Source organism: Coenobita brevimanus, chromosome 15 (genome assembly GCF_032717465.1).
Source record: "Coenobita brevimanus isolate Jiangsu-jjx chromosome 15, ASM3271746v2, whole genome shotgun sequence".
NCBI lineage: Eukaryota > Metazoa > Arthropoda > Malacostraca > Decapoda > Coenobitidae > Coenobita > Coenobita brevimanus.
In genome coordinates this window covers 14,083,004-14,097,394 of record NC_136968.1, presented here as the reverse complement: position 1 = coordinate 14,097,394, position 14,391 = coordinate 14,083,004, and the positions used below count along the sequence as shown (strand labels likewise).

Here is a 14,391-nt window from a genome sequence, read left to right as displayed (position 1 = left end):
ACATGGAAATGTCATTAGAAGTAAAAGAAGGAATAATCATTATGGAAGAAGTTATAAATGAGGAAAGGGTAAGGCAGTGTCTAAATAGATGAGAAACAAACAGGCAGCAGGACCGGACGGAATCAGGTCGGAATTTTACAAAATTTTGGAAAGTGATATTATGATGAAAACATTAGCAGAAGGCTTGAATAATATAATAAGTCCAGGAAAGCCACCAGAGGAATGGAAAGACTCTGTAACAGTAATGATCCCCAAGACAGGCAAACCTAAGGTATATGAGTTAAGGCCCATGGTGCAGGCAAATATGGGATATAAGCTGTTAATGACAATAATGAGGATGGACATTGAAGGGCACCAAAAGAATAATGAAATGAGAAAAGATAAGCAAGCTGGTTTCACAGGAGGAGGGAAAATAGAAAATAATGTATTTATATTGAGTTATGGTATTGAAAACACATTTAGAATGAAAATGCCACTAATTGTAATTGCTATAGATTATGTGAAGGCATTTGATAGTATAAGAAGAGTGAAAATGATAAATTCTAATGGAGTATAAAGTAAACCCACATATAATAGAATAGCGAAGATGTACGAAGATAAAACAAAGATAAGATTGCGAGAAGGCAAGGAGGTAATAATACCAGTAGAGAGTGGAATACACCAGAGGTGCACAGGCTCACCAACTATTCTCAAACTATTAACATACAAAATAATGGAAAGACTGGAAAAATTGGGCAAAGGTTACCAAGATGAAAGGTTCAAGATGACATCGTTATTTTATGTGGATGAGGGATTACTGCTATCAAAAAGCATAGGGGATGCAGAAAAAGTAATACAGGAGGTCAAAAAGTTTAGTGAAGAGTGTGGGCTAACAACAAATATGCAGAAGAGCCAAATATTGATATTTAATATGAGAAATGAACCTGATGGGATTATGGGAATAAGGATGAGTCAAAGCATAAAGTACCGGTATCTTGGAATAACAACAAATGATGGTAAAAACTATTATACAGTGCATAAGGAAGAGATGATAATGAAGGCAAGAAGGTTGGCAAATATGGCCTATTCAGTTATAGCCCAAAGTTGTTTAAAAATGTTAATAGGAAAGACGTATTGGAATAACATAGCTCTGTCATCAGTATTATATGGAGTGAATCTGATCAGGTTAACAAAGCAAGAAGTAGATAAATTACAAAGTATAGAATATACAGTAGTGTTTATAGACAAATTTTGGGGGGTCAGGGATATGTACAGGAAGCTGCAGTGAGAGGAGAAATGGAAGCAACAAGTATGAGGACTAGAATAATGGTGGGGGAGTGCAAATACTTAAGCCAGTATATTAAGTGGAGAAAATAATGATTTGATGAAGCATATAACTGATGAAATGAGAGAACAGGAGAAGAGTAAATGGTTGAATGGGCTAATCAATGGTCTGAAAGGGGCAGGAATAGACAGTGGAATAACAAGAACAGCAACTTGTAAAAAAATAAAAAAAGAGAATGAGAGAATGGGACACAGAAATGTGGAAGCAGGAAATGAGTGAATGAGCAATTTTGAAAATATATCAAGAGTGAAGAAGAGATTTCGGGACAAAATATATATATATATATATATATATATATATATATATATATATATGATAATAGAATAGCTTCAGCAATATTGTTTAAATGTAGGACAAACAATTTGAGTCTGAAGGATAGGAATAGGTTTAAAAATGAAGAGACAAGGTGTGATATGTGTGGAGAAGAAAGAGAAGACCTGAAGCACTTCATTATATGGTGTCCAGCATTTGCAACAGAAGGACAGAAATGTGCAAGGCTTTAACAGCCTTATGAAGAAGAGGAACAAGTTATTGGAATATTTTTGTTTGAGAGTGAGAGTATAAAAGAGACAAAGAGAACTCTACACAATTTTGGAAAATAAGGGAAAGACAGGTTCAACAGTGTAACTGAGAGAAAATAAATACAGAACGCAGAAGGGAATAAAACAAAGAAAAAGCAGGAAATAATAACACATCAGGGAGTGCTGTTGGAAAGGCAATACTCTCGCATAGTCATCACTTGTTTTACGATGATTCGGTTTAAGATAATTCGCAACAATGATAATAGAAACGTTCCACCCCAAAATTCGATTTACAATAAATTTCCCGTTATAACGATTTTGCCATCAGAAAGCGCCAGACACACGCAGGGTGACTGTCGCTTGTCTCAGGCAAGATGGCAGCCCCGACTTGCAGGCTTTGTTATGGTTTAGGTCCCGCCACCCCTTCAAAGCCCTGTCTTTTCAACTTGTTCATGTGTGCCCCCGTTATCGTCACCTCTCAGCCAACCATCGTACTACAGTACTGTGGATTTGTCTGCCCAGTGGTAAGGTCAGTGCCAGTGTAGGCCCCAGTGCTATGGCTGGTGCAGGTATGGGTCACTGTGCAAAGGTTGGTGCAGGTATGGGCCGGATTCCCCTCCCCCTAACATGTTCCTGTCTGACTCAGAGGCTGAACACTAGTGCCTGTAAGCACAGGCTGTCCCTCAGCCTCAGGGGGGACGACTTGGACCAACACAGGAAGGAATGAGAGTGGGTTGTCATTTATGGTTCAGTCGTGGTTAGGTGACTTTGGGAAGTTGAGCTGATGTAACCCCCCTTTTATAATGGGTTTCAATCTACCGATTTACGATAAAATCGGTACCGGTATATGATAAGGTATGACCTGACGTAACCCCATCGTAAAACGAGTAATGACTGTATCAACTGAACTGAACTGAAGTCAAGCAGTTTAGGTTAGAACAGATGAATTTAAATCTATCTATCTACCTATTGCCAGACACCATAATTCTGTAAGGGGTGGCCATTGGACTTTGAGTTATTTGTTTTACAGGGAGGGGCACTAACCCTCCACCAACCCACTTGTTGACACGTAGGGAGCACGTATGGTTTGGTTATATGGTTACCACCCAGCATTGTAAATAGTTTCTTGGCTTACAGGAAACCATTTGGCTTGTCACTCAATGTAAAGCCACCTGTAAAGGAAAGAAAACCAATAAGTAATGAGAGGAAAGATGGGAGAACTAGGAAGAGGAGGGCAGGCACAGAAAAAGAATGATAAAGGCTAAGGAAGAAGTAGGCAGCACTACATCAAGTGAGTGGATGATGGTCGCCACCACCTACCAGCAATAAATTTCTGCTGAGCTGTTTTGGAAAATGTCATTATGCTAGAGAAACAAAGAATGGTATGATAAAAAGATGGAAAACTAAATTAATGGTAAACATTCACTTACCACTATGAATTTAAAATATATAAAAAATATTCTATAGCTCTGTTGGTTAAACTAAGCTCAGTGTTTACCTACGGTACAGTTTTCCATCTTCGAACCTGCAACCTGATTATGTCAAAATCACTCATAAATTTAATGAAACCTACATCAATAGTATCACAAGCCAGAGTATTATCTGAGCATGACTCAGTATGTACAACTGGGTCACACACACACACACACACACACACTGCATGTATGTGGCTTCCTGTATAACTACGCCCACTGGCACGTTTTGTTTTGTACAAAGTACAATACTCTTTTCTTACAGACTTTTAGCATTGCCTTTCATCGTGTTGTAAATGTTCCCTGTGTAACAAATCACATTTTCTCATTAGTCATGAATTCAAATAAAAGTTGGATCTATGGTAATCAAAGATCCTGAGCAAAATTTTCATGTTAACCATTTCCCCATAGCTGTTTACTAGTGTCAAAAGGTATTTTTGGCACTTTTTTCACATTAGCAATCATTATTGTTACGTACACGAGAGATAACAAGTGCATAATTACAAATGTATAAGCAATCGCCCAATTTCAAATGCGTTATGTAAATACAGCCCCTATCTTCACAAATAACTTTTGTTAAATTGGTTTAAATTACAATCTACCTCATTCAAAAACAAAGAGCCCGCGGAATACACATCTTTCGAAACAGGAGTATCACTTACCACAGCTTTTTATCACACCGCCATAAACAGCTGCGAAAAGAGCAAGTACGATCAAAATACAGAACAACTTCATCCTGAAATGGTTCGACGAACACTGTTGACGGCGTACGGCCACGGCGGAGAGTAGGAGACGGAGATAGTCACTCAGTGAGTCAGTGGGACTGTGGGAAGGGGTTCATATTTACCAAGGAGCTTAAACAATGCGTGGATTAACAAGACTCAGTTGTAGTTTATCAAAATTAGTTTTTTTCACTTTTTTTTTCTTTAACAGTCACTCTAGACTGATTACGATGTACAAGATAGCTGTGTGAGGAAAATAAGGAATCGACAAACAACTCAATAAAGTCAGTAAATACGGATCGGAATGTCAGCTGCAAGCTAGTCAGTGCCACACCTCGAGGTGAGGCTAACTTAGTTGCGTAAGTAGGATAATTCATCATTATCAGGTTAGTCATCATAAATTTATCATATGTCACGTATTCACAATACAATTTACTCGATAAATGGGTAAGTGACAACGGAGTAGAGGAATTGTGACCGTTGTTGTGCTGGGATACCTTCTATGGTAGTGGTTCCCAACATTTTCTAATTCTCGCCCCCCCTCACTGAATGACACGTTCCCTGCGCACCCCTTTCTCAAATACTGTATTTTACTGACATATGCCGCATTTTCGCAGCCGGTCTGGACCGGTTTAGACCGGTCTGGACTCATAAATCATCGCGAGAACGGGCTAATGTCGGTCCGATCCTATCCGAGCCTGCTATTGCTGCAAGAGTGACTGGGAGTGGCCTAGAAGAATGTAAACAAATGTCGGGGAGTAGCGTTGACTACACATAAAATACCCGCCGCCGCCGGACCGACCACCCCGCCACCCCCCATCCTACCATCGAGCCGCCGCATCACCACGACCCTAAGAGGACACCACGGAGGGCCGGATCACCGAGAGGTCGACCCGGGGCAAGAAGGGCGCCGGTGCTCCGCTGTCCTAAGTCCCTCTGTCACCCAACCGGTCTGACAGAAGCTACGCCGGCAAAAGACACGACCCTGTGGGCGGGGCAGCCTTCACCAGGTTCGGGGTGGGACTGAGCCAGATTCAGTCCCAGACAACACCACGGTAACGGCCACTGTATGTGCCAGGGAGGGAGTAGCCACTGTACGCTCCTCAGTTGTTTCCCTCTGTAGCGCCACCACAACGGCCACTGTACATGTGGGAGAAGGAGCGGCCACTGTACGCCCTTCAGCTGCGGACCTTAGGAATTGCGGAACTGCCACAATGGCCACTGTACGTGTGGGGGAAGGAGCGGCCACCGTACGCCCTTCATCCGTGACTCCTGGGGTCCTCCCGGAGAAGGAGGTCCCTTGCGTGGCCGGCCTTTCACCTCTCGGCTGCGTGTGACGCCCCTTACTTACTCCCTCCAGGTGTGGTTCCCCGAAGGTGTTGCCAGAGTGGTGGCGCGGCCCTGTGTCTGTCCTGCCGCCTACCCCTGGTCGGTCCTGGTCCCTGACGGATGCCAGACGGAAGAGGTGCCGCAGTCTGCCCCTGACAGCGCCCCTCCCTACAGGTGGCCGCAGTATCCGGGCTCCCAGACCGGACTGGCGTGCCCCAGAGCCAGGCCACTTGGGCTCCACTCCCCCACGGCCCTCTGCCCGGAGTAAGAGGCGACAGGCCCGCCTCCTGCAGCTGTTCGGCCGCAGCCCCGAGGGCCGCCCCTCAGGTCGAGGCCCCCAGGTCGGAGGGCCTCCCTGCACCCCACCGACGAGGCTCCAGCACGAGGGCCACTCAGGTCGAGGCCCCCAGACAGGAGAGCCTCCCTGCACCCCCCTGACGAAGAAGGCCTGGGCAGTGACACCCCTGCGGGTGGTGCACTGTCTCCTGCAGGAGGGCTCCCCAGTAGAGCCCCCTCCCACATCTGGATGCCTCCTCTGTTAAGCCCAGGAAACAAAGGCAAGTAGTGACTTTAACGCATCTCGTGTGTCTTGAAAAACCACAGAGACGGAAGTGAACAGTGACAGTGAAAGAGTAAGACCAGAATAATAAAAGTGACACACAGTGAGACAAATACCCAGGCAGAACAGAAAAGACTAGTAAACACGGGCACAGAGACATACGGAAACAGTGGGGCGCGAGGAAAAACCAAAAGCCTATGAACAGTGTCTCTGTGACTAAATAACTATCCCGAGTGTCGTGACTCGCACCCTAACAAGTTATATTAATATTCACTCTCTCGACCCCTGGCCCTTTTTACTCCTAGTGCATCTGGTTTAGACTACGAAATGCTAGTTCTGCCTATGGACATAATACGGGTATAGAGAAATTATAACTCACCATCGATGTATAACTGAAGATCTCCACTCTCTGCCTGTGCTGTGTGTGATACATTATATTGAGAAGCTAACTCTGTAAACCTGTCTCCATCATATCCTGTAACTCTTTGTTTTTATATTGTAACAGTGTATTGGATTAAGACAATAGATGTGTTAAGGTGTACTGCCTAGTTTTTATGCCCTGTTCCTTTGTGGGTGCTTTATTTCAGGTCCAGAAAGAGGACCCCGCTCAGTCGCGGGCGTTTTTAGGACAAGGAGTCTGACTAAAAACATCCCGTACAACACTGGTGGCCAGCGGTGGTTCTGGATCCGAGTAAAGCACAGAGGAACATAAAACGGAAACTTGCACAATGGCAGCCAAACCTCAATCCTGAACAATATGACATTGATGTTTACTTAGATATGGTAAAACCCCTCCTAGACACTGGGTTTGACACTGATGGAGAGAAAATAGCTGTCACACTACCCAACCTGGGCAAAATAATTGGCCCTATCGCCACAAAAGTCGTCCCTGACGTAACATAGGACCAATTTTCACACGTTGTGAAACAGGCAGTGACACCTTCACTGGGCAGAGTTGTCGCCCTCTCACAACTCGATGCCCTCACCTATGACGGCTGCCTCGACGACACTTTTGTCCAGGCTAGGTGCCTTGTCAGCGTTGCCTATCCCGAAGCTACCACAGCCACTCAGGATCAACACACCTTTAACACCCTGCTGAGGATTCTCCCAAGCACAGTAAGGGAGCACTTCACTATCTATGATCCCTCAGGAGACATGGATTGTGAACTACAACTCATCCGACGGCTCCTCGTCGCTCGCCCCATGCCACAACCTATCCACGCTGCGAGCAAATTCCGCACCACCAAAACCCCACCGTCCCCAGGGCTCACCCACAGAGAAAATGCCCCAACCCCAGGGAAAATTTCAACCTCATCTTTATTAACCCCTGGAAATTTACTGCCTGTAGTCGTACCTGCTCCCTGCACGACATCAGAGAGCAGCTTAAGGCTAACCGACGCAGGACCCTCACACTAGGGCGCAGGAAAGTATCTTCCCTAGAGGATGACGCTCCACAAGACGACACTCAGCCCGCCATCTACCCTGAACCTGGCGACAAGCAGCCCGACGAAGAAAACACTCAGCAGATGGATTTTTAGGTCCGCCCCCACACCTCCCCACGGTGGTAGGGGCCACTTCACACAAGTACACACCCCCAGTCTACGACAAAATACGCCTGAACGGGGTCAAGGCTAGACTACTGGTGGACACGGGAGCTGCCAGGTCATGCCTGTATTCACACTTTTACTCCTGCCACAGTTCCACCTTTGGCCCCCTTCTCCCCACCTCAACCAACCTCGTAGACGCAGGGGATGGCCCCCTGCCTATCTGTGGGGAAACTCGGCCCCTGCGGACCAAAACCCACCAACAAGCATCCACCATGCATCCCTTGATCATCTTCAACTCCACCTGCCTTGTTTACGACAGATACCTGGGGCTGGACCTCCTACAAGAGCTACACACACTATCGATTGTCACCAGCACTGACTACACTTCAGTCCAGCCCCCAATGCCCCCCAAGGAACAAAAACCACCACCCATCCACATAACACATACAAACCACCACCCCCTGACAGTCATCCTCCCCAACCCATCTGCACATGCAACTCCACTCCCTTATCATCCCACACCTCATCTCCTCGCTCATCCTCATATTCCACCCAGCCTATGCCACCTTCCTCTCCAACTTTCCCCGCCGCTATCGCCTCTGCTATCACCATTACACCCCACCACGAGGCTTGGTTAGAACTAAACAGACCCTCCAGTACCTCCATCCTCTTCTCTTCCGCCCTACCAACCGGACCCCTGTTGTCATGTTTAGTGTCCCCAACTTTCCTCCCCCCCCATGTCGGAACTATCTGTGTCGCAAACCTCGCCGCCACACCGCTTACCCTACCACGAGGGCTGATTGTAGGCGACATGGAAGAAGCCGAGCCTTGTGAAACACCACCCTCCAACCACCCCATTCTACCTACTCTCCCTCCGCACCTATCCACCTCCCAAACTAACAGCCTCCGACAGTTACTCCTGGACTTCCAAGACCTTTTCTCATCTCGCCCTGCAGACATCGGCCACACTACTTACCTCAGCCATGAGATCCACACAACCGGACCACCCATCCGCCAACCATCACGCCGCAAAAACCCTAAACAACGGACAGAAGAAGAATGGCGGGTTCAGGACATCCTCGATGCCGGTGTTATTTGCAACTCAAATAGCCCATGGTCCTCCCCCGTCGTGGTAGTTAGAAAAAAAAAGACGGAACAATGCGGTTTTGTGTGGACTACCGCAAACTCAATGGTCACCACCAAGGACACCACGCCCCTGCTGAGAATCAACGATTCCCTTGACTCCCTACACGGCTCAACCTGATTCTCCAAGCCAGACCTACAGTCAGGTTACTGGCAAGTCCCCGTTCATCCAGAGGACAAACAGAAGACGGCTTTCTCAACCTCAAACGGCAAACACTACGAGTTCAGCGTCCTTCCCTTCGGACTCTGCAGCACCCCAACTACATTCTCCTGCCTCAAGGAGTCTGTACTGAGCGGTCTAACCTGGGAAATCTGCCTGGCGTATCTTGACGACATCATTATCTTCAGCCGCACCTGGGCCGACCACAAACACCTCCTCAAACAAGTTTTCCTACGTATACGCTGGGCTGGACTAAAGCTGAAGCCTTCCAAATGCATCCTAGCTGAGCGATCCATCTCTTTCCTAGGACACGTGATCGGAGCCGAGGGCATCTCACCTGACCCAGAAAAACTATGCGCGATAGCCGACATCCCTCTACCTTAAGATGTCCACGAAACCCGTGCCTTCCTAGGCCTAACTTCATACTACCGGCATTTTGTGAAAGGCTTCGCCGATATCGCCAAGCCCCTCCATGACCTGACAAAGAAGGGCGAACCGTTCGTATGGACCGAAGAAAGGAAAGGTGCATTCAACAACCTCAAGTCAAAACTCATCTCAGCCCCCATCATAGCCTTTCCAGATTACAACCTTCCCTTTCGTCTGTACACCGACGTCTCCCTCATTGCCAATGGGGCTGTTCTTGCTGAAGTGCAGGATGGGCATGAACACATCATTTCCTGCACCAGCCGCACCCTGAATCAGGCCAAACGTAATTATGTGGCCACCAAGCGCAAGTGCCTCGGAATCATCTGGGTGTTAGACTACTTCCGGTCATATATCTCCAGCACCCACGTAGTCTTCATCACCGACCACCAATCACTCCAGTGGCTACGCCAGTCCAATACTAACAACGCCCAACTCATCCAGTGGCGAGAAGCGTTAGAGGAATTCGATTTTGAAATATCCTACCGGCCAGGAAAGTTACACACCAACTGTGACACCCTATCCCGCCTACCCATCAATGCTATCTGCCCCAAACCTGACCTCATTCAAATGTGGCAGGATAAACAATGCCCCACCTGGATTCCGCAGCGCATGTTCGCCAAATTACACCAACACGGCGATCACCTGTTCAACTCAGAAGGCCACATCATCCTCGACCCAGCCACTGCACACGACGCAATGCTGCAATTCCACGCCAACAACAGCATCCACCTCGGTACAAAGAAACTTTTGCAAGTTTTCAATGATATATATTGGACCTCTAACCCCTCCACCATTGCCAAAAGTATTGTTCAAGCATGCCGTGCCTGTGCCCTGGGCAAAGACGTCACCCACACACCTGGCCCAGCAGGGAAACTAACTACACAAAAACCATGGCAGTTGCTCTATCTCGATGTCGTCGGCCCCCTCACACCTAAAACGGGATACAAATACATCATCACCTTCGTAGATGTTTACTCCAAATTCATCATTGCCTGCCCCGCTAAAGACCACAATGCCGTCTCAGTTGCCAATGCCCTAGTCTGCCACATTTTCCCCTATTTCAGAATCCCACAGGCCTTACATTCAGACAACACACCAGAATTTACGGGAAAACTCTGGGAGGAACTTGCATCAATATTTGGCTACCGCATCTCCCACTCATCTCCATACTGGCCACAGGGAAACAACATCTGCAAGAGGAGTCATAGATCCCTCCTAAACCAAGTAAGGATGAGAATTGTACAAACGGGAAATGACGATTGGCTGGCGCACGTCAAAATCGTGCAATTGGGTTTGAACACGTGCCCCAGAGAGGACGACATCACACCCCACGAGCGAGTTTTCAGGGATGCCCCACTCCTACTACCCCTCCGCCACCACCTCAAACCTCCCACCCCACCCTCCACCACCGACCCCCTACACCACCTCAAACAGTGCCTCCATCACCTCCAAGCACAACAGGACCTGCAACCCAACACTAACCCCTCCAACCCCTACAAGCCAGGAGATTCCGTCGTCGTGGCATGTTTGCCTACCCCCACCAAGACCTCCCCCCGTTTTGATGGTCCCTTCACCATTATCAAAGTCCCTAACCCCTATCAAGTCACGATTGACCACCAGGGACAACCACGAACCTTCCAAAACAGACACGTGCGTCCTTTCCCACCATCCAACAATGACCCCACACTCACCCACGTGCCACACACCGCCCACCACGCACCTACCACCGCAGTGTCTTCCGAGAATTACCTCACCTACAGTCACGCCACCTCCCCCCACTCCAACCTCTGACACACCGCCCCTTCTCCCCGACCCCGATCCCCCACCACCAACAATTCTCCATGCCTCTCCTACGCCCACCCTGCCATCTCCTCCACACCCGTCTCCAACACCACCCACGGCACCCACCACCCCGCGCATCCCCCGCCAGCCAACACAGTTCACGCCCAACACCACCACACCACCGTGTCCTACCACCCACCCCCTTCACCCCACCCCACGCACTACTCCTCCCGCCACACCGACCTCCAGCCCACCACGTGCGCCAACACCACCTCTCGCACACACCACCCACACAACCACTTTACGTACTGACCATTCCCACTACACACGACGTGCCACACCACCGCCCGTGACCTCCACCAACCACAGTAACACCCCAACACCACTACGTGTCCACCCACCTTCACCACCTACACCCACCCTCACCACCACGACCACCAGATCAGGACACCTCTCCCGCCCACCATCTAGATACACCCCCACACCTTCATCTCCTCCCCATCCTGCTCCCCATTCCCCAACACATGCCACCCTCCCCCCAAACACCACCCCCATCACCCTCACCCTCCATCAAGCAAGGTGGAAACTTCCCAATTCCCAATTCCCCAAAGGAAAACGCTCCTCCCACCAAACCATCCCCCATATAAACCCCAAGATCTCCTCACTCGCCAGCATATAGCTTCTGCCCCTGCACCAAGCATCACCACCAGAGATGAAGATTGAAAGAGTACTATGGCACCCCCACGACTGCCCCACCATCAGGATAAGGGTGACACACCAGCTCCTCTGTCTCCTATGCCAGACCATCCAACCATCGTCCCTATGCCTCACCCTCAACCCCCACCAGGAGCCAAACCTCACCACCCGCCATTGGACCAACTTCCTCCAACATCTCACACCGGTCCACCAAACCTCGACCACCACAATATACCACCTCCAGTCACAGGGCCGTGATTTTTTGACTGTGGAAGGTGGTAAAATACCCACTGTTGCCGGACTGACCACCCCGCCACCCCCCATCCTACCACCGAGCCGCCGCCTCACCACCACCCCTGGAGGACACCACGGAGGGCCGGATCACCGAGAGTCGACCAGGGGCAAGAAGGGCACCAATGCTATCCTGTCCTAAGTCCCTCTGTCACCCAACCGGTCTGGCAGAAGCTATGCTGGCAAAAGACACAACCCTGCGGGCAGGGCAGCCTTCACCAGGTTCAGGGTGGGACTGAGCCAGATTCAGTCCAAGACAACACCGCGGTAACGGCCACTGTACGTGCTGGGGAGGGAGCGGCCACTGTACTCCTCTCAGTTGTTTCCCCCTGTAGCACCGCCACAATGGCCATTGTACGTGTGGAGGAAGGAGCGGCCATTGTACGCCCTTCAGCTACAGCCATCTGGAAACGACCTCAGAGTGTTAGCTATTGAGTGCACTCTGACTGGCAAAGGAAGGAGTGGAACCTCGATAACAGCCACTGTATGTGTCGGGGAGGGAGCGGCCACTGTACGCCCCTCATCCACTACCTCCTTCTCCTACAGGAGTAACACCGCGGTAACGGCCACTGTACGTGTCGGGGAGGGAGCGGCCACTGTACGCCCCTCATCCACTACCTCCTCCTCCTACAGGAGTAACACCGCGGTAACGGCCACTGTACGTGCTGGGGAAGGAGCGGCCACTGTATGCCCTTCAGTTACTTTTTGTTGGGCAGGCAGACCCACGGTATTGGCCACTGTACATGCCGGGGAGCGAGCGGCCACTGTACGTCCCTCATCTGCCTCTTCCTCCTTCGGGAGCAGCACCGCCACAACGGCCACTGTATGTGTGGGGGAAGGAGCGGCCACTGTACGCCCTTCAGCTGTGGACCTCAGGAATTGCGGAACCGCCACAACGGCCACTGCACGTGTGGGGCAAGGAGCGGCCACTGTACGCCCTTCATCCATGATTCCTGGGGTCCTCCCAGAGAAGGAGGTCCCTTGCGCGGCCGGCCTTTCACCTCTCGGCTGCGTGGGATGCTCTTTACTTACTCCCTCCAGGTGTGGTTCCCCGGAGGTGTTGCCGGAGTGGTGGCACGGCCCCGTGTTGGCCCTGCTGCCTACCCCTGGTCGGTCCTGCCGCCTACCTTTGGTCGGTCCCGCTCCCTGACAGACGCCAGATGGAAGAGGTGCCGCAGTCTGCGCCTGATGGCGCCCCACCCTACAGGCGGCCGCAGCATCCGGGCTCCAAGACCGGACCGGCAGGCCCCAGAGCCAGGCCACTTGGGCTCCACTCCCCCACGGCCCTCTGCCCGGAGTAAGAGGCGACAGGCCTGCCTCCTGCAGCTGTTCAGCCCCAGCCCCGAGGGCCGCCCTTCAGGTCGAGGCCCCCAGATTGGAGGGCCTCCCTGCACCCCACTGACGAGGCTTCAGCACGAGGGCCACTCAGGTCGAGGCCCCCAGACGGGAGAGCCTCCCTGCACCCCCCTGACGAATAAGGCCCGGGCAGTGACACCCCTGCGGGTGGTGCACTGTCTCCTGCCTGGACGCCTCCTCCGTTAAGCCCAGGAAACAAGGGCAAGTAGTGACTTTAACGCATTTCGTGTGTCTTGAAAAACCACAGAGACGGAAGTGAACAGTGACAGTGGAAGAGTAAGACCAGAATAATAAAAGTGACACACAGTGAGACAAATACCCAGGCAGAACAAAAAAGACTAGTAAACTAGGGCACAGAGACATATGGAAACAGTGGGGCGCTAGGAAAAACCAAAGGCCTGTGAACAGTGTCTCCGCGACTAAGTAACTATCCCGAGTGTCGCAACTCGCACCCTAACAAATTATAGTAATATTCAGTCTCTCGACCCCTGGCCCTTTTTACTCCTAGTGCATCTGGTTTAGACTATTAAATGCTAGTTCTGCCTATGGACATAATACGGGTATAAAGAAATTATAACTCACCATCGATGTATAATTGAAGATCTCCACTCTCTGCCTGTGCTGTGTGATACATTATATTGAGAAGCTAACTCTGTAAACCTGTCTCCATCATATCCTGTAACTCTTTGTTTTTATATTGTAACAGTGTATTGGATTAAGACAATAGATGTGTTAAGGTGTACTGCCTAGTTTTTATGCCTTGTTCCTTTGTGGGTGCTTTATTTCCGGTCCAGAAAGAGGACCACGCTCAGTTGCGGGCGTTTTTAGGACGAAGAGTCGGACTAAAAACATCCCGCATAACAACACAAATTTCATGCTTTGCCTCGATTTTTATCCCGGTCATTAATACTTTAATAATCTTATTTCGTGCGATCTATAGTAATATGAAGCCTCTACTTCATGGTGAGATTTATTTGGTTCCCTTCTTGGATGATCACGGGCTTCTGCTAGCATTAAAAATGTAATTTAAAACAAACCTTATTCCCAGGTCCGCCATTGTTGA

General features: G+C 49.6%; 1 protein-coding gene across 1 annotated transcript in view; it reads right to left on the bottom strand.

The window, feature by feature from the left end:
* The window catches only part of LOC145390617 (ecdysteroid-regulated 16 kDa protein-like), a 102,130-nt gene extending 98,074 nt beyond the window's left edge, over window positions 1-4,056 (bottom strand). The window contains exon 1 of the mRNA XM_080265415.1: window positions 3,980-4,056. Coding sequence (XP_080121541.1) covers window positions 3,980-4,052 — 73 coding nt within the window. The 5' untranslated portion in view covers window positions 4,053-4,056. The remainder of the gene's footprint in view (window positions 1-3,979) is intronic.
* Between the last annotated feature and the right edge of the window lie 10,335 nt (window positions 4,057-14,391).